General features: G+C 27.7%; 4 protein-coding genes across 4 annotated transcripts in view; 1 reads left to right on the top strand and 3 right to left on the bottom strand.

Moving 5' to 3' along the window:
• The window catches only part of LOC100167077 (autophagy-related protein 9A), a 4,857-nt gene extending 1,499 nt beyond the window's left edge, over positions 1–3,358 (bottom strand). The window contains exons 1-9 of the mRNA XM_016806041.2: positions 3,170–3,358; positions 2,896–3,064; positions 2,583–2,760; positions 1,818–2,046; positions 1,612–1,736; positions 1,415–1,542; positions 437–621; positions 196–374; positions 26–126 (exon numbers count right to left, since the gene is read on the bottom strand). Coding sequence (XP_016661530.1) covers positions 26–126; positions 196–374; positions 437–621; positions 1,415–1,542; positions 1,612–1,736; positions 1,818–2,046; positions 2,583–2,760; positions 2,896–2,977 — 1,207 coding nt within the window. The 5' untranslated portion in view covers positions 2,978–3,064; positions 3,170–3,358. The remainder of the gene's footprint in view (positions 1–25; positions 127–195; positions 375–436; positions 622–1,414; positions 1,543–1,611; positions 1,737–1,817; positions 2,047–2,582; positions 2,761–2,895; positions 3,065–3,169) is intronic.
• A 508-nt stretch (positions 3,359–3,866) lies between these two features.
• LOC100165052 (activating signal cointegrator 1 complex subunit 3) lies at positions 3,867–18,895 on the top strand. The gene is made up of 34 exons (XM_008186817.3): positions 3,867–4,204; positions 4,301–4,526; positions 5,145–5,245; positions 5,579–5,730; positions 5,796–6,071; positions 6,239–6,373; positions 9,609–9,732; positions 9,801–9,963; positions 10,035–10,147; positions 10,219–10,367; positions 10,428–10,628; positions 10,686–10,878; positions 10,947–11,308; positions 11,373–11,593; positions 13,056–13,161; positions 13,345–13,569; positions 13,675–13,794; positions 13,870–13,984; positions 14,061–14,197; positions 14,288–14,464; positions 14,548–14,918; positions 14,995–15,106; positions 15,175–15,343; positions 15,404–15,624; positions 15,694–15,796; positions 15,950–16,506; positions 16,574–16,714; positions 16,782–16,970; positions 17,037–17,339; positions 17,403–17,593; positions 17,650–18,079; positions 18,149–18,235; positions 18,319–18,574; positions 18,745–18,895. Exons 2-34 carry the CDS (start codon positions 4,342–4,344, stop codon positions 18,828–18,830), a joined length of 6,471 nt encoding a protein of 2,156 aa, XP_008185039.1. The 5' UTR covers positions 3,867–4,204; positions 4,301–4,341; the 3' UTR covers positions 18,831–18,895.
• LOC100569514 (replication stress response regulator SDE2) lies at positions 7,032–7,998 on the bottom strand. The gene has a single exon (XM_003245850.4). The coding sequence runs from the start codon at positions 7,792–7,794 to the stop codon at positions 7,069–7,071; it is 726 nt and encodes a 241-aa protein (XP_003245898.1). The 5' UTR covers positions 7,795–7,998; the 3' UTR covers positions 7,032–7,068.
• Positions 18,896–22,059: 3,164 nt separating the features above from the next.
• On the bottom strand, positions 22,060–22,820 carry LOC100162301 (39S ribosomal protein L14, mitochondrial-like). Its single transcript, NM_001162669.2, is given in 2 exon segments — positions 22,060–22,573; positions 22,688–22,820. Coding segments are annotated over 2 exon segments (429 nt in total). The 5' UTR covers positions 22,691–22,820; the 3' UTR covers positions 22,060–22,147.
• Between the last annotated feature and the right edge of the window lie 1,544 nt (positions 22,821–24,364).

Below are 24,364 nucleotides of genomic sequence, written 5' to 3'. Positions count from 1 at the left end.
AATCAAAAATAATAGTGATAATCACTCAATATAGTTATCATGTGTTCAATTGATAAAATGCTGTCGTCATAAACAGTCATTGCAAGTATTGATACCATAATAGCACTAGTAAAAAACATTGTATTCCTAAAAATTCAAATTAATTATTACATATTTTAATGTGTTAATAATTAATTATTTGGAATTTAACCATACTTTGCAATTATAACGCTAACAGGTGCTGCAAAACTTTGTAAATATTTAGCTCCAGGCACATACGCTCGACTAAGTCGAGCACTGAGCTCATGGTCCAGTTCATTGAAGTGACGCAAATATATTTTTGAATATAAGGACCACATGCGTATACTGAGTACACTCGGTTCATTTTTTACCATCTGATGAATTCAACAATAAATTAAAAAAATTAAAACTAATATTGTTAAACTATACATCTTACTTGAGCATTGTCACACAACTTGTAAATTAATTGCCAAGTAAAAATTACTGGAGATAGCAATATATTAATTAAAGCAACCCAACTAATAGTTTTACGCATTGACCGTGCCAACTCCAAACGCTTTCCAGGTTGTTTATATTCTGGTTTAAGATGCCAATTATTTTCAAATGGTGACCACGGGCCCCCTGAAATTATTATTTAATTATTATTATTTATTATTTAATTTAAATATTTATACATTTTAAAAGATATTTTTTTTTTATACAATTTAGAGTACCTTATATTACCATTGATAGTGTAAAAAAAACATTTAGTTCTTTAAAATATACATTTTATAGTATATAGATTTCATGCTAATAAAAATCAATACTAGGACCCACCCTATCGGTGGCATAATTATGAAGAGGGATTTGGTGTCATATAATCAGTATTGTTAAAATTCCTTTTATATAGGAATCCGTTCAATACCTCGTTCATTTAATGTCAAAAAGAACTTGTCCAATTCCTAGTTCCTATGAAAAGGGAACTCATTCTTTTCCTCGTTCCTCGTGGTTCACGAGTTATTAGTTATTATAAATTTATAAATTTATTAGTTATTATTACTAATCAGAACACAGTCATATGTGAATAAAAAATTGGTAGCTTTGTCTATAATTTTTTAATAGATTAATAACATGATAAGTAAACAAGAATACCAAATTTTTCTCCCCAAATGTTTTTTTACACTTTTCCGAGAAGAACAAAAGAATTAAAATATTTACGTTCCTATTCCTAAAAATAAGGAATTGATTCACGTTAGATAAAAAATAATGGTATTTATTCATTCATTTGTTCCTCTAAAATGGAACCAATTCCAGGAATCGTTCCTTTAGGAACGCGTTCCTTAACAACACTGCATAGAATTTATTCCTTACTCCGCTCGGCCACTCCGTCCCCCGTTTAGATTATTAAATATACTTATTTTATTTTATTACTTACAGAAAAGCAACAAATTTAAATTGTACTTCATTCCGTGAGAAAAATAGATTACATCACCAAGAAATGGTATATTGAAATGTGTAGGAAGCACAGATTTATTCACAAGAGCTATTAAGTAGTTTTTTGTTCTAATAAATAATGAAAAAGTAATTAGATACAAAGATACAATATTAGACTATTATTATATGCTAAAGTACCTTAAAATACGTTGATAAATGTCAAGTTCTGTAAGATCCAGTTTATGTATACACATATTTTGTTCTTTTTGTGCTTCTATTACTTTGTGTATAATTTCCCGCCAAGTATAGTTTTGTAACTCTTTCTAGAATAAAAATTTAATTTTTAATTTTTAAACATTCTGAAAAATATAATTTTAATTATTTTTTTAAAAATCATATCTCACATCAGGTATGTGTAGAGCAACGTTATAAAATGCTTTGATATCAGCAAAATGATAAGCAACATTAAACACTTTCATAAGCCGGAAAAAAGCAAACATTAATAGTGGTATCATGTATAGGTATGTAAAAAATGTAAATTTGCTAGCACATTTTGAAGCCGGAAGAAAAACATCAGATAGGCGTACTTTATCAGTACCATTCATTACTCTGCTCGAATCTGCTGGTTTGTCTCTAAATATTGAATAACAATTTTAAATCAGTTATAAATATAAGAGTATTGAATCTGTATTTTACTGACCAACCTTTTCAATTTAGTTATACATTCATTTTAGTTTAATAAATTCATAAAAATTAAGACAGCAACATCAATTACAATTTTTAAGAGACAAGATAATATGTAGATTAAAATCATAATTAATTTTGAAAAACTTTAATTTTACAACAAATCAAAATTTCAGTGCAACGAGTATCAAATAAAGGTGATACAATTTATGACTCATCATTAGTTAATTATAATGTGATGTTTTGTAGATTATTGGTTCACAATAATTGACTATAATAAAACAATTTAAATTTATGGCATATTAGCAGTATTAACATCAAACCTAAAATGTTTTTACTTAAAATATGTCTTTTAGATATAATAAAATAGTTAATTTATATTTTGAATAAAAAAAGAGTTTATCAAAATAAACTTAATTCATATTTGCAATATTATTATTTAAATTAATTTCAATGTAGTTACTAAATGTAATACAATATTATACCTGAAAAGTACTGGGTAGTCAATGCAGTAAAACAGAAATAGAGAAAACACCAATAAGAATATCACTTGCAAGAGATCTAGTGTTGATTGAAGAATGAGGCAAATAAAACCATGTCTTTGATGGTAAAGATAGATTCTTGTAAAAAATGTATCCAAGTCTTCAATGTGATTCCATCGGTCTAAAACAATATATTATTTAACGTCAATAATAAATTTATATGTGCAAATATTACAGTTTCTATTGAATAGTATATAAGTATATAATTATTATTATGTCTCCTTCAAATTAAATGTCAACATATTAGAACACTTACTTCTAGCTATATTGGGAGTGAACTGGAAATGAACTTCTTCTTCTCTTTCAGAACTAAGAACTTGATATCCAGTTTCAGGCATTTTAATGTATAAGAACAATAATAATTGTTACACAATGGAACATACAATATAACCTACCAATTCCAAATCACCGAGAAAACGGATTAACTAAATAAACAAAAATGACAATTACTCTAGAATGTTGCAAAAGAAAAAAACAAAGGACATAATGGTAGGAGGTCAAAGTGTATAGACTTATATTAATTAAAAAACCTTTGTTCTCCAGTTCCTTCAATGGGCAGGTACTCTTGGCTTAAGTGAGATCAGCGTTTTCTATTTACATCCAATAATGGATTTAATGCCCCATTGTTTGAAGAACGAGATCAAATAGGACAACTACATAATAAAAAAAAATATTTAATATTTACGAAATATTTATACAACAGTAAGAAAAATTAGTTAAAAATAATCAAAACTACGCATTTGATCATTGATAATATTATCGTCATGCTGATGCTGGTATAAACCACGTTATCTGTTAATGTTATTACCACTAACCACGATTTAAGATAGTAATATAAACTTCAAGTCCGCCCTTCACCACACACCATCTGAAATTTATTATGCAATTTGTATTTACTAATTACTATTGGTATTTACTATTTACCACGGACTAAGATATAGGTATATTTTAGTCCGTGCTATTTACCATTCAAATTTACCTTCATCAGCCATACGGCAAATAGATCATAATTGAATTAATGCTATAGCTTCAATCAACTAATAATGTACCTACACAAATTATTTGAACTGTGGTACCTGCTTAATATAAAAAGTCTGATGAAAGCTTATAGATTTTGAATGATTATTGATTATAAATAAATTATAATATTTTATATTGTACAGTCCACAAACTACGAACCATGACATAATAATATAGGTATTAATTATAATAATATATAATTTGTGATACAATCCAAACCCAATTCATCTCCTTATCTCGATTCTCTATCTTCTGGGCTACTGGGCTTGGGTAATGATAAGAACTATTTTAAATTTACTCTTGCACTCCAACTCTACAGTCCACGAGGACAATAGCCAGTTATTAGTTGTTACTTGTTAGTACATAATAATAATATTGACTATATTGAATATTGTTGACTTTTATTCAAAAAATAGAACGTGTGCATTTGAAATTATTAATTATTTTATTGTTCATTTAAATATAATTTTTTGAGTGTGTATGCGTATGTACTTATTGATTAGCTTCATAATATTGTGTTGAATTTGTCAAACTAATTATATTAGGTATGACAAAATAATAGAACAGTTTTAAACCTACAGTTATTAGTATACAATAATTTAACATTTTTACATTTAAGTATTAATTTGATTTTTAAATAGGTGGTCTGATATATATATATATATATATATCTTACTTAACAATGGCAAAATTAAAAGCTGGTGTTCATAAGCCCATTGACATTGGTCAGTTGCCTAGGTATACAAGATCTTTCCGTGTATATTTAAACAGCGATATAACAGAATATATGGAACCCATTAACATTTGGAGTTATAACTTAAGTGTTATTAAAAAACAAAAAGAGGAAGAAGAAAAAATATTTCAAAAGTAATTATTTTTATTAATATTTAGTTTTAATGTAGGTACCTATGTTGAAAGATATTTTATTAAAATTTTTCTGATGGGTAAAACAAATTTAATTAAAATTAAGGATTCAAAATGTAATAATTGCCAATTGGAATGTTTATATATTCTGCTGCTTGATACAAAGTAGTCATTTTATTTTCTGATTATGTTACTCGTTATACTTTTGATTAAAATGAGTGCCTTAAAAGTTTCAAGTGACACTATTTATCAATTAAAAATTAAAAATTAAATCTTATAGATATTTTGAAGACTTAGTTTGTCTGTTTTGCTTTAAGCATAAGAAAAAATAATTTAAATCTATATAGTTTTGAAGAAATATTAAAAAGTGTAAATTAAACAGCTCAGAGTACATAATATTTTATATTTTAATTGTGATCACTTTCAACTTTAAAATCTCAACTTGCCACAACTTTGCTCTGAGAAGAAAAAATCAAAATAAACAATACCAGTCTCTGTATCCTGTCAGGCTATTTTATGGATTGATTTTAAGACTTCCCTTAATTTTTATACATTTAGTGTTATACTGTTAATCTATTGTAAGCAACAATTTATTGTAATTAATTCAAGTTAAATTTCCAGATGCCTTACTTTTACTGAACTTTGTAATGTTATTAATGATACTAAAAATGATATTATTTTGAAGAATTTGAATATGTTGTATGGAATAGCACAAGAACTTTGTAAGTATTGAGTAATATTGTCATAATTAACACGTTCAACGCCGCTTGTGATTTCAGAAATGACGGAAAAAACAAAAACTAAAGCACCCATACCTTTAAATTTAGAGTTTAACGGCCTGTTGGAATAAACTCATATATGCATCAGCGGCGTTGAAAGTGTTAATGTCACCATAAGCATACATTTTTTAAATAATTTAGTATTTTTCCTTTTTATACTTAATTTTAGATTCTTATAATCAAAAAATTAACTTACCCTGTAAGAATATTATGTTCACAGTTTTTTTTTTAACAATATCCCATTCTTTCGCTTCTTAAATGTAATTTATATTTCAGCAAAAGATGAACAACCAGAAATATTAAGTTCATCAGTGTTATTTTTCTTCAAATTATTTATTGGTGTTTCTGGACTATTAATGAAACATATTTTAGAACTTAAAAGTATGTTTGGAAAAGTATCAAATAATAATGCAGATCAAATATACAAGGTAATTCATAATATATTAGTTAGTCTATTACGTATATAAGAATTATAAATTTATTCAAATTTTAGTTGGTTAAAGAAGTAGAACAGTTGATGAACGATAAAAGTTTGAAAAATTTAAAAATACTTTGGGAGAAACTCGACGATCATAAAGCTGATAATGAAGAAGATCAAAACAAAGATCAGAATTCATTAGTCAACGGTGTATTACGTTATAAACCTAACTCCAAATGGCTACCTCCACATTTTGCTAAATTACCTGTTCAGGACTATGGTTCAAAGACATCCAAGTTATTTTCCATGGCTTATAATGAAGAAGAAAGAATAAATAATAGTTCTCCAAATGTAAATTGGTTTTATATTACATCTTACAACAACTTACTTGTTAAAAATATTGGTATTCATCCTAACATGAATTCCATCAGCCCAATATTTTGAATTAGTTAATTATTTTTACATTCAATGAGATAATTTTTAGAACAGATAAAATATTATTTTACTTTTTTTTTTAGTTTGGTAGAACTTGGCTATTGAAACAGATTACTAAGACCTCATCAATAGATTTAGGCGTTTCAGATGAAGATTATTATACTAGTATCATAGAACTACTTTCAACTCAAAAATCTGATATTGAACTTCAAGATGAAGTAAGCGTTTTAATGGTTTTTATATAATTATAAATATAGACTGCTATTTTAGTAAAATGCAAGTAAAATCCTTTAAATACAGCTTTATAACATAAAATTTCTCAAGTACATTTAATAATTTGATCAGAGTATAATATACCAAAATAATAGGATTATAACAATATTATCATTTGCTCAAAATCCTATAGTCCGCGACACGAAAAGTGGCCCTTGTGCAGCGCGACCCGTTAGCCATTAGTTCTCAACCTATACTGCATACAGCGGAGGGGTTGCACTGCCGGGCACCCGCGCGTAATGTGAACCACTGAGGCTAAACTGTCGCTAGGTTCGTGACGGGCAGGGGCCACTTTTCATGTCGCGGACTATAACTACAGTATTAAAATAAAAAATTTTTTTGAGCATAAATATTTTTAGACATAAGTAATTGTATTAAACTTATTTTTAACTCCTAAATATTTTCCCCTTATATGAATTGACAACGCCTATATAATAAATATATTATATTCAATTTATATTGCTGTAGATAGCTTACTGAAAACACATTAATTTCAAAGGTTAAATTAGTTTATATTTTTATAATGTTACTAAAGAAGTATAATTTTCAAGAACTGTTTTTACAATTATAAATTTATTTTTGAAACAAAAATCAACCAAATGGTTTAAATTAATTTAATAATAGTTTTATTTAAAAATTGTTAAACTTTCATTTTTTTGTTTGTAATAGTATCAGTATCTTCTAAATCTAAACATTTACGTTTATTAACAATTTCTGTTTCTTTTAGTTCTTCATCTGATTGCTCCTTTTTGATTAACTCAGTAGGTACCTTTTCATCATCTAATTCATCATTGCTACTATCTGTATCCAAATCAGAATCATAATATCCCTTGGACTTAACTTTTTTTTTAATTGGAATTTCTGATGTACCTGCTTTGAAACCGCACTCTATTGCATCCGAAACGGATTCTGTCATTTCGGACATATGTTTTTCATAGTGTTCATCTTTGAATTCTGTTTTGGGTGCTTGACATAGACGTTGTAATTTGCGTTTTTTGCGCTCTTCGGGATCTTCTGTGCTAGGGCCTCCTTTAGCTAAAAAATCTTTCACTCGCTTTTCTTCATTGATATCACGTAATCGACGACCGCTTAAATCACGACAAGCTTCACGATTTGTTGTTTTTTCAATTTGTGCACCAATTGCCCGTAGCATTGAACCAAATCCTCCCTTGCCTCCAATTATCCGAGGGACAATGTGTACAATACCATTTTGAACAGTATTTTCATTTAAAATTTTTCCATTAGACAACAAGTAAAAGTCCTTCTGTAACATACCCGTTCTAATGCTAGCAAATTGTTTTATACTAGACAAAAACATTTCGGATGTAACATTAAACGTCAATTTCTCAATCTTCATATTATCCATTTTTACTAAGGGTTTCACTCGATCCAAAAGTATTTATAAAACAATCAACTTTTAAGTTACAATTTACGATCACAAATCACAATTTACCAAAATAAAAACTATGAAATAAATAATAATCAGAAAGCACTTAACACGTCTTGTTCCTAATCTTACTAAAAAATATATTTAATTCGTATTACCACACTATATTTAATATTTATTCACAAAATTTAAATTTAAATTATTATTAATATTCATTTTTTTGTTTGTTATTATGTTTATCATGTATGGTGTATTTGTCATTTGTGTATTATGTATAATACGGTCCATATTTTATCTTGTAGAGTTGTGCCAGTATATCCTTATACCAACGAATAACAGTGCTATAATAATTGATAAAAATCAGTGCTGACAACTCACTATCCGTATAATGAAATATTAATTTATTAAAAACACTTGTTATAACTTATAAGTATACCAACAAAATTAATTGTTAATAAAAATAATTTAATAATATCTACAATTTAGTTTCTAATGATTTAATTTTAAATATTAAATAATGACTATGGACTATGGTCTATACTCTATGAGACACAATTTGTTAAAGGTTAAAACAAATTAAAATTACTAATATAATATTTTAATTGTATAATGAGTAATGACACTTTATTATACTATAAAGGATTGAATAGTTACATTGAAATAGTGAAATCTATAAGGTTAGATCAATTAGACTTAATTTCTCTTATATAAGCTTCTAGAACTTGAATAAATAAATATTTTCATAAAATATTAGGAATAAAGAATATATGGATTGCTTTAAATAAAAATAAAAAATCTAAAAACCACTACATAGTTACAACTTCAAACTATTTATATCATAGACCAGTGATTATCGAACTGGGTGCCGTGGTACACTGATGTGCCGTGAACATTTGTTAAGTGTGCCATGGTCTTCTAAAAAATGTCAACTATTTGTCCAAGAATAAAATTATAAAAATAAAATGAATAAAAATTTGTTCGCCCATCATGCACACATTTCTAATTAAATGTAAATAATTATAATTCAAAATAATATTATTCGTCTAATTATTTAGTGCAAAAAAAAATGTCAGTGTGCCGTGTTTAATATAAGTTTGAAAACCAATGTCATAGACTATGAATAAAAAATTATTAGTGTAGCTACAACAATACCTTACCAGACCTTAATAAAAGTTCTGAATGTTTGAACAAAAATAAATGTTCTTTCAATAAAACTATCTGAATTATTGCTGACTTACAAACTGTGATTACGTATTAAAGACTTCCCTACATCAGCATTTGCTGTATTCCGTTGCTTTTACATATAATCATAAAATTAATTCAACATTCAACATTACGTTTTTATTTTCTAATATCTTATTGTAGAAGCATATACCTTTTAAATACAATTATTGAAGTGATACATTGATGCATACTAGCATACTATTAGATAATAATAAAAAATATATATATTCCCAATAGTGCATTTAATAGAATTATATGGAGAGAAAAATATGAGTTATTTTTTTTATTAATAAACTTGAAACTAAGAAACTAGTTCATAATTTAACTGAACTTTTTTGTTCCACCTTTATGTACACATATTAACACCAGCAATTATATTCTATTCTCTATAGATTTCCATTAGTTAATATTTAACATATATTTTTTATTATATATAGTTTTTAAAAACATAAATTGATATATATTTTGATGTATATTAGTATAATATAGTATTACATTTAAGAAGTGTACAGTTTTTGAAAATGTATTGATCTTGTATTTTAAATTAAATCTGTTTTAATATTTTATAGTTGTTTAATCTGCTTGGTTTTACAAGACTTACACTCATTGAAACCCTTTTGAAACACAGAAAAGATATTTTGAAACAGTGTTTAGCAACAAATGAAAAAAAATCTTTGCTTTCAATGAATTTAAGTATGAAAATTAATGTGTAGATTATTTTTAAAATATAAATTTTTAATTGTCTTCATCATTTCAAACAGAAATGGAAAAAAGACCCAGACATATGGAAATGATTACTATTGAAACTGAAGAAGATAAATTACTTAGAAAAGAATTAAGAAAAGAAGAAAAAGCTTGTCAAAAAATAAATCGCCGACAGGATTCAGATTCAGACGATGAGATTTTAAAAATGGTTTCTAAAACGTGAGTGATTTAAATAGACTTATCTGCTTTAATTGTGAAATAAAATGTAAAATTATGGTTATTGTTTAAAGGACAAGTGCAGCAAACGTTCCTACATTTATTGACCCGAAAAGTAGAAAAGCACCTGCAGCTCAGAAATACCCCCATGTATATGATTTGAATTTTGAATCAAAAGTATCAAGTTGTAAGTATTTCTTATAATTTAAATTTTAAATTTTATGTATGTTTCTACATAATATGATATTTATCAAAAAGGTTACATAGCTGGAGAATCATGCGTTATCCCTGTGGGAGCCAAAAGAACAGACCATCGTACACACGAAGAAGTTTATATTCCAGTTTCAAAAATGACACAAGAATTGACTGTTGGAAAAGAATTAATTTCCATTAAAACTCTTGATGAAGTTATTTGATTGTATGCTAGACATTTATTTTATAACTAATATTTATTTTTGTGTTTAAAGGTTGGGCAGAAAGCATTTCATGGAATTACTAATCTTAATAGAATACAATCGGTAGTTTTTGATGCAGCATATAACACTAATGAAAATTTACTAGTATGTGCCCCAACTGGAGCTGGAAAAACTAATGTTGCTTTGTTGACCATAATCCATCAAATTAAACAACACATTAGGAATAATGAAATACATAAAAATGAATTTAAGGTATACATTTTCCCTTTTTATCATAATTTCTCTTCTCACTATTTAAAACTATTTCAGATTGTATATGTAGCTCCAATGAAAGCTCTCGCAGCTGAAATGACTGCAAATTTTTCTAAACGCCTTTCTAGCCTAGGAATTTCTGTTCGTGAATTTACTGGTGACATGTCACTTACTAAAACAGAAATGCTCAACACTCAAATATTAGTTACAACTCCTGAAAAGTGGGATGTAGCTACTCGTAAAGGAACTGGTTAGGCCTTTTTACTATATAATATATTAAATTATATATATTTTAAAATCTAATATGTTTGTTTTTAGGGGATATTGCGTTAACAAGTTTAGTTAAACTATTAATTATAGACGAGGTACATTTATTGCACGGTGATCGTGGTCCAGTCCTTGAAGCTCTTGTTGCACGTACTTTAAGACAAGTTGAGTCTTCCCAAAGCATGATTCGAATTGTTGGTTTATCTGCTACATTACCAAATTATAAAGACATAGCACGTTTCTTAAGAGTTAATCTTTATAAAGGACTATTTTATTTTGATGGACGATTTCGACCAGTGCCATTAGTTCAAACATTTATTGGGGTTCGTGGTAGCAAGACTGTAAAAATGGTACAGGAAATGGATACAGTTTGTTATGATAAAGTGTATGATATGGTACAAAAAGGACATCAGGTAAGCTGATTTGACAGTATTGAAGAATAAATAGTAATTTAATTTTTGTTTGTTGTGTTTTAAGGTTATGGTGTTTGTTCATGCTCGTAATGCTACCATAAAAACAGCTAATGTTTTTAGAGAACTTTCAACTCAGAAAAATCATCAGACTGCATTCCTACCTCAAGACTCTAATAGAATAGGTATAGCTAAAAAGGCTTTTGAGCGTTGTCATTCAAAAGAATTAAGTGAATTATTAAACAGTGGATTTTCCGTTCATCATGCTGGTCTTTTGAGATCTGACAGGTAAATAATTGATGGTTTTACATGCTTATCTTTTAAGAGTATGCAGCTTTATTGGAGTGAGAAATGTGGATAACATGTATAACTCTGAATGTAGATTAAAAAGGATTATTTTACCTATTTAAGTGCAACACATTTAAACGAAGCCGGAATCAATGCATACCTTATTGCAGGGTTGGGATTTTATAGCACTTAAAATTGCATAATTATTCGCTAAAAATATGCAATAAAAACAAAAAAATTAGCAGAATATAATAAAAGTTTAAAATTAGAACTTTCAAGCGTCAAACATGCTATTTATTTAATCTATATTATATGTACTATGACAATTCAATTGATAATAACCTAAAAACACGTTTACTAAAATATAATTTCATAAAATATGACAAATTTTGATTCAAAAACAGGTAAAAATGCAAAACATCTCAAAAAGTCCAAAAATAGCACTATAATCTAAAAATCGGAAAATATGCAAAATAAAATTTTTAATTTGAGTTCTCTGTATCATGACATTTTTAGATTACTCTGCTATTTCTTAAGCATATCATAAGAAATATGCAAGTGCTATACAATTATAACCCTGCTTATTAGTAAACAAACCACGTGGGCAAGCTCATGTCTAGAGGTCAAACAGAATTTTAAAGAAAGATTTGGAAGGAACATTAATGGGAAAAGACCTAGGGGTTGCCCTGACCAGTTGTTCTCAACCTGTGTGCCGGGGCACAGTGAGAAATATTTGATATTTGTGATTATTCTGTTGAAAATACCAATTTATAAAACTGCGACAATTAAATGTCAATTAATTGTGTAGATAATACAACACATGTGAATGTGCATAGCGATGACTAACGCCCTTCCATGGTTACCAAAGTTGTTGTTATTGTTGTCAAGTGTTTGAGTTTGCCGCAAAAACTTGTGATGTATAATGGTGTGCTGTTAACCAAAAAAGGTTGAGAATTGCTGCCCTAGACAATGTTGGGCAGACCGGGTGAATGAAAGTCAATGAATGTGCTCACAGAGAGTAACAATATCAAATAGCATTGATAGAGATAGATGGAAAAGTGTAGTTGAGGCAGTGAAAGTCCTTCAAGAACCATAAAATCTGAAGAAGAAGATTTAAGAATATTATGAAAATATTTTATTATTAGAAGAAAAACTATTTACGTATTTTTCTTTTATTTTGTCTAAATATTCTTAATAGATTAATTTATTAAACTGATATTAAATTGTACATACTTAAAAAAAATATATATATTTTAAAACTTTTAAAGCATTTTATGCGAAATATTTCTATGTTTTTTGGTTATAATTGCATCAGATTTTTATGTAATTATACCGTTGATTATAAATACTAGTTCTACATTATTTTATGTAATTACTAGTATTTATAGTCAATATTAATAAAAATACGTTGAACAAGTCTAGTCTACAATAATACTACAATTATTTTTTACTTATATTACAGAAACCTAGTAGAAAAGTACTTTGCCGAAGGTGCTATTAAAGTATTGGTGTGCACAGCAACTTTAGCATGGGGAGTAAATCTTCCAGCTCATGCAGTTATAATTAAGGTAAATGATATATTATAATTTATAATAAACCTATTCAATTTTTCATAGTTATTTTTTAAGACAACAATATTATAGAATTTTAATTGATTTTAGTGTTAAAAATATAATATCATAGTTTATTATAAAACATAATATCATGCTTGGTTTTAATGTTTTTAAATAAATAAATAAAATAATTTATAGGGGACAGAAATATATGATTCAAAGCATGGAACATTTATAGATCTGGGTATGCTTGACGTTTTACAAATATTTGGTCGTGCTGGAAGACCTCAATTTGATACTTCTGGACATGGAATGATTATTACCCCACATTCCAAACTTCATAAATATTTGTCATTACTTACCAATCAAATACCAATTGAAAGTTGTTTTGTACAACATCTTGTTAATAATTTGAATGCTGAGGTATGTATTATTGAATAATAAGTTCTAGCTATTTTACCATTAACAATAATTTAAAATGTTGCGAGAGCACAGGATCTAATAATTTTTTTTTTTTACAATTGGTAGGTTGTATTAGGGACAATATCAAATGTCGAGGAAGCTGTTATGTGGCTTAGTTATACTTATTTATTTGTCAGAATGCGTATAAATCCTCATGTCTATGGCATATCACTTGAAGAAGTTGAAGTAAATGAACACTTATCAATACAGTGTTATTTATAAGTATATTTTACCTAACTATTTGATTGTTATAACTTACAGTTAGATCCAATGTTGGTCAACAAAAGAAAAGAGTTTATTATAAGTGCAGCAATGGCTTTAGATAGAGCACAAATGTTACGTTACAACGAAAGAACTGGAGATCTCTCATCTACAGGTTCATTAATCATTACTAATTTGAATTATTTCAGAAGAATGTTTTTATATTTAAATTATAATTATTTTATTTACAGATATGGGTCGCACAGCTAGTCATTTTTATATTAGCTATGATAGTGTTGAAATATTTAATCAATGTCTAAAGCCTTTTATGAATATGTCAGAAATATTATCAATGATTTCTAGTGCAAAAGAATTTGATCAGTTAAAGGTTTATTATAATAAATATACATCTTATATAATATGACGTATACTAAATTGTATAATTAACATTAATATTAACTTTAATTACATTTCAAAGGTTCGTGATGATGAAGTTATTGAGTTAGAAACATTGGCTCGTAAATATTGCCACATTGAATGTCAGAGTTCAGCTGTAAACGTGAATGGTAAAGTAAATATACTTTTACAAACATATCTTGCACGTGGTAGAGCTAAATCTTTTTCATTAATATCTGACCTGGTATATATCTCACAGGTAAATTTAAAGCGTATATTAATAATTTATATTTTGTTGTTTTTTTTTAACAAAAAGATGTATAAATAATTTGTTTTCAATAGAATGCGACAAGAATTGCACGGGCATTATTTGACATGGTTCTACGTCGTAATAACGCTATGATGTCAGCTAAATTATTGGAAATTTGTCAAATGTTTGAAATGACACAATGGGAATTTGAATCTGAATTACGACAATTTTCTGATGTTCTTCCTTGGGAAATTATAGATAAAATTGAGCAAAGAAAATTATCATTTAGCCGTATTCGAGAAATGGATGCAAAAGAATTGGGTATTATACTAAGAAATCAAAATGTAGGTGCTGCTGTTAAAAAGTGTGCCATGCAACTTCCATATATTGAAGCTACTGAAAGTATTCAACCTATTACTAGAACTATTTTGAGAATAAATCTAGAACTATTCCCAGAATTTGAGTATGTAATAAAACAAGTTTTATAAAATTGTGTTCTTATTTCTTATATTTATAAATTGTATTATTTTTTAATTCAGATGGAATGATAGGTTTCATGGTAAAACATCAGTTGCGTTTTGGATTTGGATTGAAGACCCTGAAACAGATATGATATACCATTGGGAACAGTTTCTTATTACTAAAAATCAGGTCTGAAAATAATATTATTTCCATTTATTTCCTGTGCATTTTCTTAACATTATGTGTATATTTTTAAGGTTATTAGAAAAGAAACACAAAAGTTGATATTTACCATACCTTTGGTCGAACCATTACCATCACAATATATACTACATTGTACTTCAGACCGATGGTTAGGTACAACTTTCACTACACCATTAACATTCCAGCATCTTATAATACCACATAGCCATGCTTCAGTGACAGGTAAATAATTCAAAAATCTTTTAATGAGTTTATTAAAAAAAAAAAAAAATTATGTTTTAGATTTATTGGAACTTCAGCCATTACCAATATCTGCTCTTAAAAATCAGGGTTATCAGTCTTTATATGGTTTTACACACTTTAATCCAATACAGACACAAATATTTCACTGTTTATATCATACTGACAATAATGTATTGTTAGGAGCGCCTACCGGATCTGGTAAAACAATAGCTGCTGAAATTGCTATGTTTAGAGTGTTCAATGAACAGCCAGATGCCAAAGTAATAATATATTATTAGATAATTTAATAAGTATTTTGCTTTTGTTGAATAAAATCATATTTTTTTTAGGTAGTATATATAGCTCCATTAAAAGCACTCGTGAGAGAACGTATGAAAGATTGGAAAATCAGATTAGAAGAGAAATTGAAAAAATCAGTTGTAGAATTAACAGGTATTATTAGTTGAATAGTGTATAATAAACATAATGATTATTTTAACGCTAAACACTCATTATCCTAGTTATTATTTTTTTGAAATCAAAAAAATTAAAAAATTTGATTTACTTGATTTTTGGAATTAATTTCAAATTTTTAATTTTTTTTAGGTGACGTTACACCTGACATAAGAGCTATTTCAAATTCATCTGTGATTGTTACTACTCCAGAAAAATGGGATGGTGTTTCTCGTAGTTGGCAAACCCGTAACTATGTCCGCCAAGTGGCTTTAGTAGTACTTGATGAAGTCCATCTTTTGGGTGAAGATCGTGGTCCAGTATTAGAGATCATAATCTCTAGGTTAAATTTTATATCAACGCATACAGGACAACATACTCGCCTTGTAGCTTTGACAACTGCTCTGTCAACAGCTGCTGATCTTGCAGCTTGGTTACACATAGGAGAAATGGGCCTTTACAATTTCCGTCCATCTGTGAGGCCAGTTCCTCTAGAAGTACATATCAGTGGCTATGCTGGACGAAATTATTGTCCAAGAATGGCAACCATGAACAAACCTATTTATCAAGCCATTAGGCAACACTCCCCAACACAACCAGTTATGATTTTTGTGTCTTCGAGGAGACAAACCCGACTAACCGCATTGGATTTGATTGCATACTTAGGTGGGGAAGATAACCCTAAGCAGTGGGTTCGCAAAAGCGATTATGTGAGATTAATTTATTACGAATTCATTATTTTTTATGAAAAAAAATGTTATAATTATTGTTTTGTAGGAAATGGATCAAATCATTGAAAATATTAGAGATCCAAATTTGAAGCTTTGCCTTGCTTTTGGTTTAGGCTTACATCATGCTGGATTACAAGATAGAGACCGTAAGGTTGTTGAAGAATTATTTGTTAACCAACATATTCAAGTAAAAGTCATCCTCTCTTTATTTAAATATTACCAAATAACAAAAACATTATCTTGTATGTTTTAAGGTTTTAATTGCTACTTCAACTTTAGCATGGGGTGTTAATTTTCCTGCACACTTTGTAATAGTTAAAGGTACTGAATTTTATGATGGCAAACTCAAAAGATATGTGGACATGCCAATTACAGATGTGTTACAAATGATGGGAAGAGCAGGCCGACCTCAATATGATAATATGGGAATAGCACTCATCATGGTAGAAATAAAAGATAAAACAAATTTAACTAACTCGTTAACTAATTTATAATTCATTTTTTTTCAGGTCCATGACGTAAAAAAAACTTTTTATAAAAAATTTTTGTATGAACCTTTTCCTGTTGAATCATCTTTGTTAGACGTATTGCCTGACCATTTCAATGCTGAAATAGTGGCTGGAACTATTAAGACAAAACAAGATGCCATTGAATATTTGACTTGGACATATCTTATACAAAGACTGATGAAAAACCCAGAATATTATGGATTACATAGCTTGGAGGAAAGTTCTATAAACAAATTTCTTTCCGATTTAGTTGAACGATGTATTGGAACTCTGTATTCTAGTTATTGTGTGGAAATAGATGAGGTACATTTACATAGTCATCCTTTGTCATTATAGAGCTAAACAATTAATCACATTTAAATTTAGGATCAACGTACTGTAAGACCTACTCCATTGGGCCATATTTCTTCTTATTACTATTTACAACATAAAACAGTTAAGACATTTCAAGAGAGACTTAAGGGTGAACTTAGTATGGATGATTTAATAAAAGTCTTAGTCGATGCCGAGGAGTTTAGTTTACTACCAGTCAGACATAATGAAGATCTTCTGAATACGTAAGTCACATAAAAAACAATCATTTTTCTTCATAACATTTTCATTTTGTACACAGTGAATTAGACAAACAATGTCCTATTGATGTTGGTGGCCGACTTTATGAATGTTCTCATACCAAAACATTGATTTTGCTTCAAGCACATTTCTCCCATTTAAAAATGCCATGTTCGGATTATATAACCGATCTCAAGTCTGTATTAGACCAATCTATACGTATTCTACAAGCAATGATAGATATCAGCGCAGAAGCTGGTTACTTGGTGCTGTGTTTAAGATTAGTACAACTGATGCAAATGATTATTCAAGCCCGATGGGTGACTGACCCACCTGTAACCACTTTACCTGATGTAGAAAAACATTTGATACCATCACAAGTGTTGCCGATGCTTTGCTTACCCCATTTATGCAATATGGCACTTAAAAGTTATAAACTGTTTGAAGAAATTATGTTAAAAACTCAACTTGAGCATGAAGAAATTGAAAAAGTGAAATTTATTTAAAATTTTCCAATTTGTAATATTTTTTAAGTTGTATGACTTTCTTTTTTTTTTCAGGCATTTAAAACTATTATAGATATGCCAGTTGTAGAAGTGCGTTTGTTTATTCATGGCAATTGGTCTGATAGTGAAGAAGTTCAAAAGGTAGAAAATATTTCCACACAATTGAATTTCAAACATTTTTCAATTAAATTGAATGAAAACTATAATATTTATAAATTTTATAGAAACTTGTAGAGAATGGTAAACGAATAGACATATTGGCAGGGTTGGAGTATACATTAGTTGTAGAGGTAAAAATCCTCAATCGTGTAATACCATCAAAAGCATATGCACCAAAATTTTCCAAACCAAAAGATGTTGGTTGGTTTATGATTCTTGGTTCAATAGAACAATGGGAGCTGATAGCACTGAAACGTAATGCCAATAACCGCTATAGAACCACTTCTAGCAGACTAGCATTTAATACACCCACAAAACCTGGTAAATAACTATTAAAATTAAATTTTTTAGTTTTTATTTGATCAGTACTTATAATAAACATTGAGAAATTAAACTGATCCATCAAAATTATTTATTGAAACCAGTAATCTAATAAAATTATATAATATAATAATTTTTTTTTAATTTGTATTGCTTTTTATTTTTTATAGGTTTTTTAAATTGGACTTTCTATATGATGTCAGATTGTTACCTTGGTTTGGACCAGCAATATGAAATTGAATTCAATGTGATATAAAAAAATAAATATTAAAATAACAAGGTGAACAAATTTAATTTTTGTATTGTTAATATATACATATTATTTATATAATATATATATAGAAAACATTTTTATATTTTTTAAATACATTATTTTAATGTTATATTGTTTTTTTAAAAATATTATTCCTATTAAATATATTCTTTACAACTAATCAAAGTTTACATTTTTGCATAAATATATCAAATTGAAAGTTAATTTCTACAAAACTTTCGTCAAAACACAATTTATTACAATTTATAAATAATAAAATAACTGAAAATCTTATCTTTTGAAGTTGTATAATAATTAATAAAATATAATCATAACATTGTTTTAACTATTATAAAAAAGGTGGGTAAGTGGATGTCGCTCTGCTGTACATTAGATTACAAGTGGGTCACTGTATAATGGATGGTATTAAATTTGAATTCAATGATATAATATCATTGTATAATAAAAACGATTCTGAGCGGAGACGGTATATCAGTCTAGGTATAAAACATAATATTATATAGGTAGTCTATGGTATTAAAAAAAAAAAATGTACCTATAATAAATTCCAAATTAATCATATCACAATATCTATTAGGTACTTATAACGCGTTATACATCAACAACAAACCATGATTCTATCATAGATATATAATAGTATACTTTAGAAGTTTCAAGTATACCCACGAATAATATTATACAATCACAACAAAATAACTAAAATAGTTATTCTAGGTTTTTAGTATGTAATTTCGTCCAAATTTGAACATAAATTACTATAAAAATAAACTGTGTAAATGTATTTTTTAGACTTTTTGGTAACAGAATTAATTACTTACGTGGAATCTTGTTCTACATTTTCAATTCTTAGATACAAAAGTTGTACAACATTTTATACATTTTTAACTACAAAATAATAATTTAATTTTTAATTTGATAAATTTTGTCAAAATTCGATCTTTAAATGCTTTTAAAAAAAAATTGTGCCTATGTATTTTTAATATTTTTCAACTGCTATTATAAAAATATATCAGGAGCCTTGTAGTACATTTTTAAATTTTTTGGCCCAACAGATAAAACTATTAATATTTATAGAAAAAAAAACTAAAAAAAATGAAAACTGACCATGTCTTCAAACAGCTCAAAAAGAGTCAAATTATTTTTAAAATTTTATCATATAAAGAAAATGCTAATATAAACATTCAGTGAAATTTTCAAATATCTACGATCATTCGTTTTTTAATTCCAATAAATTAAGAAAATCTTCACATGAGAAATCGAGCGAATATCAAATATTGTAAAAATATGAATTTCAAACGCTCATAAAAATTTATTTGATGAATAATTTGACTTTCTTGTAGACATTTTTTTTTTGATAAAGGTAGGCAATATTATGTGGAATCTTGTAATACGTTTTCAAATCTTGGATTTAAAAAGAAAAATTTTTACGAATTCTTATCTCAAAATAATTTGCTAATTTTTGTGATATTTACATATTTTGTCAATTTATAAACTTTAAATGCTAATAAAAAAAAAACTGTGGCTAAGGATTTTTAATATTTTTCAAATGTCATTGTAACAATATAGTAGAAGCCATGTATTAAATTTTCAAGTATTTTTACTCAACAAATAGAGTTTTATTGACATTCATAGAAAAAAAAAACTAATAAAATTGGGAACAGAAAACATCCCTAAACAAAACATTTTGAAAATTGTATTATGTATAGAAAATGGAAATATAAACAACCAGTGAAAATTTGATGTATCTACGGTTATTTGTTTTAAAGTTACACCAAAAACCAAAATGGATTTTCTCAAAAACAGGTTTTTATGTAAAAATTCCCGTTTTTCCTTAATTTTTCTTTTATTTTTCATTGCGCTTTTGAAAACTATCGGGAATTTCAAATTTTGACCTCCCAAATGCACCAACTAGATTCCCTTTCCCATCAAACAAGATAGTGTTGAAGAAAATCGAAGCAGTTTTACTGCCCCAAACCGTGATGACAGACACAAAAATTAAAAAAAAATTAAAAACACACATTATTATAAAATTAATACATTCATCGTTCCACTCAGAATCTAAAATATAGATATTAATGGCATCTATTCAATGCTTGCACCAATGTTTAAACATGATAGGGATTTAGGAATTGAGGAATTGTGTTTAATGTTAACACACAATTTTCAATCAATGATAAATGTTTTATTAAACTTGAATTATTTTCATGCAGAAAAATGCAAAAACCAATTCTGTAATGCTGAACCATACTACCATAGTGTAATAATATTATTCTAATGTTCTAATTTTAAAATATTTATGAAAATATCATACTGCTCAGAAAAACATATATAATAATAACCAAGATAACAAGACATCAAATGCATACTTTTCTTGTCTTAACATTATCCAAAATATATTAATTTCGAGATTAATTTATAATGTTGAAACAAAGTATGATAATTTAAATTCTCTTTTATATATTAATTCTCATTACTTTTATTTTATTATTTGAATTCAACTAAATAAATATATTATATTGATTTTATTATTGTTTTTTGACAATTTATTACACTGTGTCACTGTAACCCTAAGCCCATAGACATCAATAATGTAAGTGCTCCAAGGCTCAGGCCTATATTGAAAATAGTTTTTTTCTCCAAAATAATCAGTCCTGTAAAGAATACTTTTAAAAAGTACTTGAGTAAAAAAATACTCAAATACATTTTTTTTAAAGTATTTTAGATACTACTCAAATACTTTGAAAAAGTATTTGGAATACTTTTTAAATACTTTTGGTTTTTAAAGTGGGTTTCTAATTATCGTAATATAAACACATAGGTAGTAGGTAATCTAATAGTTATCTAATAGTTTTAAAGGAAATATTGTTATTCATTATTCAATAACTTTTTTTAGAAATATGGTTTTCACAAACCTTTGGGCTTCAGTTAACACAGAAATACAGAATATTAAATAAAACTATTATTCTATTATTGTAGTTGACAATAATATTTTTCCAACCAATTATTTCGAATAAAAATAAAATGTTCGAAATAAAAAATCAAAGTATTCAATACCAAAAAGTATTTGAATACTTTTACTCAAATACTTTACAGGACTGAAAATAACAAGTTAATGTTTAACAATCAACTTTTATTATATTATGCGTCCATTGATTTTTTTATTACCTAGCCCATACTGTACCCACCGGGAAATGTTAAAAAAAAAAAAATAGTTTCTAATACATTTTTTATTTTTACAGTACACAAATAACATTGAAAAATATACAACTAAGTTTATAATATATATATATCACTACTATTTATACATAATTTGAAGCGATGGCCAATAATTTAGTGTAATCAGCTCCTTTTGAGAAAGTTTTTTCTTTTAATATAGTCCTAAGAACAATTGGAATCGGAACATTTATACGTGTCCCAAGAGGTGTGCCATTATCATCAATCAGCACTATATTGTTGCTGTCAAACCTGGGAATATTGGGTTTTTGTTCCTTGACACAGCCAACAATGATAGCTTTTACTTTTTCACCTTTGATTGCAACCATTATTTTGTCACCGATCGTGCCAATACCTTTCTTATTATAAACGTGTATGCAACGTGGGGGTTTACCTTCAGCCATTGCTTGCTTGCCAATTGTGCTGTTGTCCACCACACGCAGACGGGTCAGTTTCATTATGTGATTGCTAACGGCCGAAGTGGAAAATTGTCGAGCAGCAAAAATCGTCGACTGAAAAATAATTTGAAAACAACGAAATCTTATTTAAATTACCAGAAAATTTAACCAGGTGTAGGTAGGTAATTGATTTTTTAAATAAAATCTTATATAAATAAAGTGTATTACCATAATTTAAAGTGACTATTTACACGTGCGACGCGAATCCACTTAATCTGTGAACAACACAGGACTAGAGTCTTGACACTAAACAGAAGTTATTAATTAGTAGTTACTACTTACTAGTTACAGATTTTTATACAAATTATAATGCACGAAGACTAGAGATAAGGAGGCCAAACTCTGCTGGCCTGGCCGCCTGCACAAAAATTGGTTCTACAAAACATCGCACACTAATTTCTCCACCAGTCAGCGTGGCGGTCAAATCCGAGGCTAACTAAGTTCGGCAACATGCGAGCGATCCTTCTCATGTATGAGACGCATTAAAAATTGGTTGAGAACATCAATGGAGCAAGATCGATTTTCAAATTTAGCCATTTTAAATATTGAAAGAGATATGTCTAATAATATAAACAATAATGACATACTGGAAAAATATAATAAAATAAAAAACCGACGAATGTAGAATACTAATATAAGAATTATTATAACAATTATTTGTATTTATTTTTTAATTATAACTAAATGGGTAATATAATATAACATTTCTAACGGAAGCAAAGAAATTTATTTGGGGCTACAGCCCCCCCAGAAATTTTACCTTAGTTGCGCCTATGCCGCGATCGTGTGTATAATAATAAATATCATTGTTTTGTGATCAAAATTCAATCAACAGACGACGATTGCAAAGTGTACGAGCGATACTGCCCGCGAGTAACGAGTATAACAATTAACGTCTGACTCTGTTCCAGTGTTGAGTGTTGCATAGTATTGAATTCCTTATACCTACAATGGTCTGTTGAGTTATAAATTATACTTAAAGGTGTTAAGTGTTAACTATACCATACCGCGCAGCATTTAATTTCTTCAATAATTGAAGGTAAGTCCATTGTTCATAATATATTTAGCTTAAAATATGGACGTTTTACTTTAGCTACTGGCAACTGGCAGCTTAAGCGTAGGTATAGTTAGTACCTATAGCATGCAAAGCTGGGCAAGTTAACCAATTTTTTCAACTAGTTAAAGTTAAGTTATCCTAAAATAAAAAATAACTTAGCTAAGTTAAAGTTAGTTTTAATAAGTTACTGAATTTGAGTAACTAAGTTAAGTTACAAATTTTCATGAAAATAATAACTAAGTTAAGTTAAAAGTTAAGTTACTTTTATTTTTTTAAATACCTTTAACTTACTCATAAACGTTTTTTTATCTCATCGGAGGAAAACAACTAGTTTTGGTATAAAGTAAAACAAATTAATAACAAATGCACAGACTATATTATTTTATAGTCTTTATATTTTATTTCAGTATCGACACTCATTAAGGGGATTGGTGACGGTGATTTCCTGTCTTTGTTTAACACACGCGCAACATAAGAATTTAGACGTATTTTACTATTTTTTGTCCAACGTACCGATTGATATAGTGAAGCGATAAAAATTCTGAAAACAAATTTGAATTTGTCGTCAAGTCTACTTGAGATCGGTCAGTCCACATATTTAGAGGTTAAGAGACTCTAACCTAATACCAGCTAGTATTTAGGTATACTAAAAATATTCTAAATATATTTATAATCAATCATATAGGTTATAGGTATGATTTTTAATTGCAGCATATAAATACATAGTAAATGGTTATATACCTAGCTACAACACTCCATTGTGTTGGGAGGGTTAAGTTTTGAAGATA

This window comes from Acyrthosiphon pisum, chromosome A2, assembly GCF_005508785.2.
Source record: "Acyrthosiphon pisum isolate AL4f chromosome A2, pea_aphid_22Mar2018_4r6ur, whole genome shotgun sequence".
Classification (NCBI taxonomy): domain Eukaryota; kingdom Metazoa; phylum Arthropoda; class Insecta; order Hemiptera; family Aphididae; genus Acyrthosiphon; species Acyrthosiphon pisum.
This window is presented reverse-complemented; position numbering and strand designations above follow the sequence as displayed.

Bases quoted from the DNA above. Each gene is read 5' to 3' on its own strand.
- LOC100165052 (XM_008186817.3), top strand. From the start codon at position 4,342: ATGGCAAAATTAAAAGCTGGTGTTCATAAGCCCATTGACATTGGTCAG. The intron at 4,527-5,144 runs GTAATTATTTTT...TTAAATTTCCAG, and splicing joins GAAGAAAAAATATTTCAAAA to ATGCCTTACTTTTACTGAAC. The intron at 10,148-10,218 runs GTAAGTATTTCT...TTTATCAAAAAG, and splicing joins TGAATCAAAAGTATCAAGTT to GTTACATAGCTGGAGAATCA.
- LOC100569514 (XM_003245850.4), bottom strand. From the start codon at position 7,794: ATGGATAATATGAAGATTGAGAAATTGACGTTTAATGTTACATCCGAA.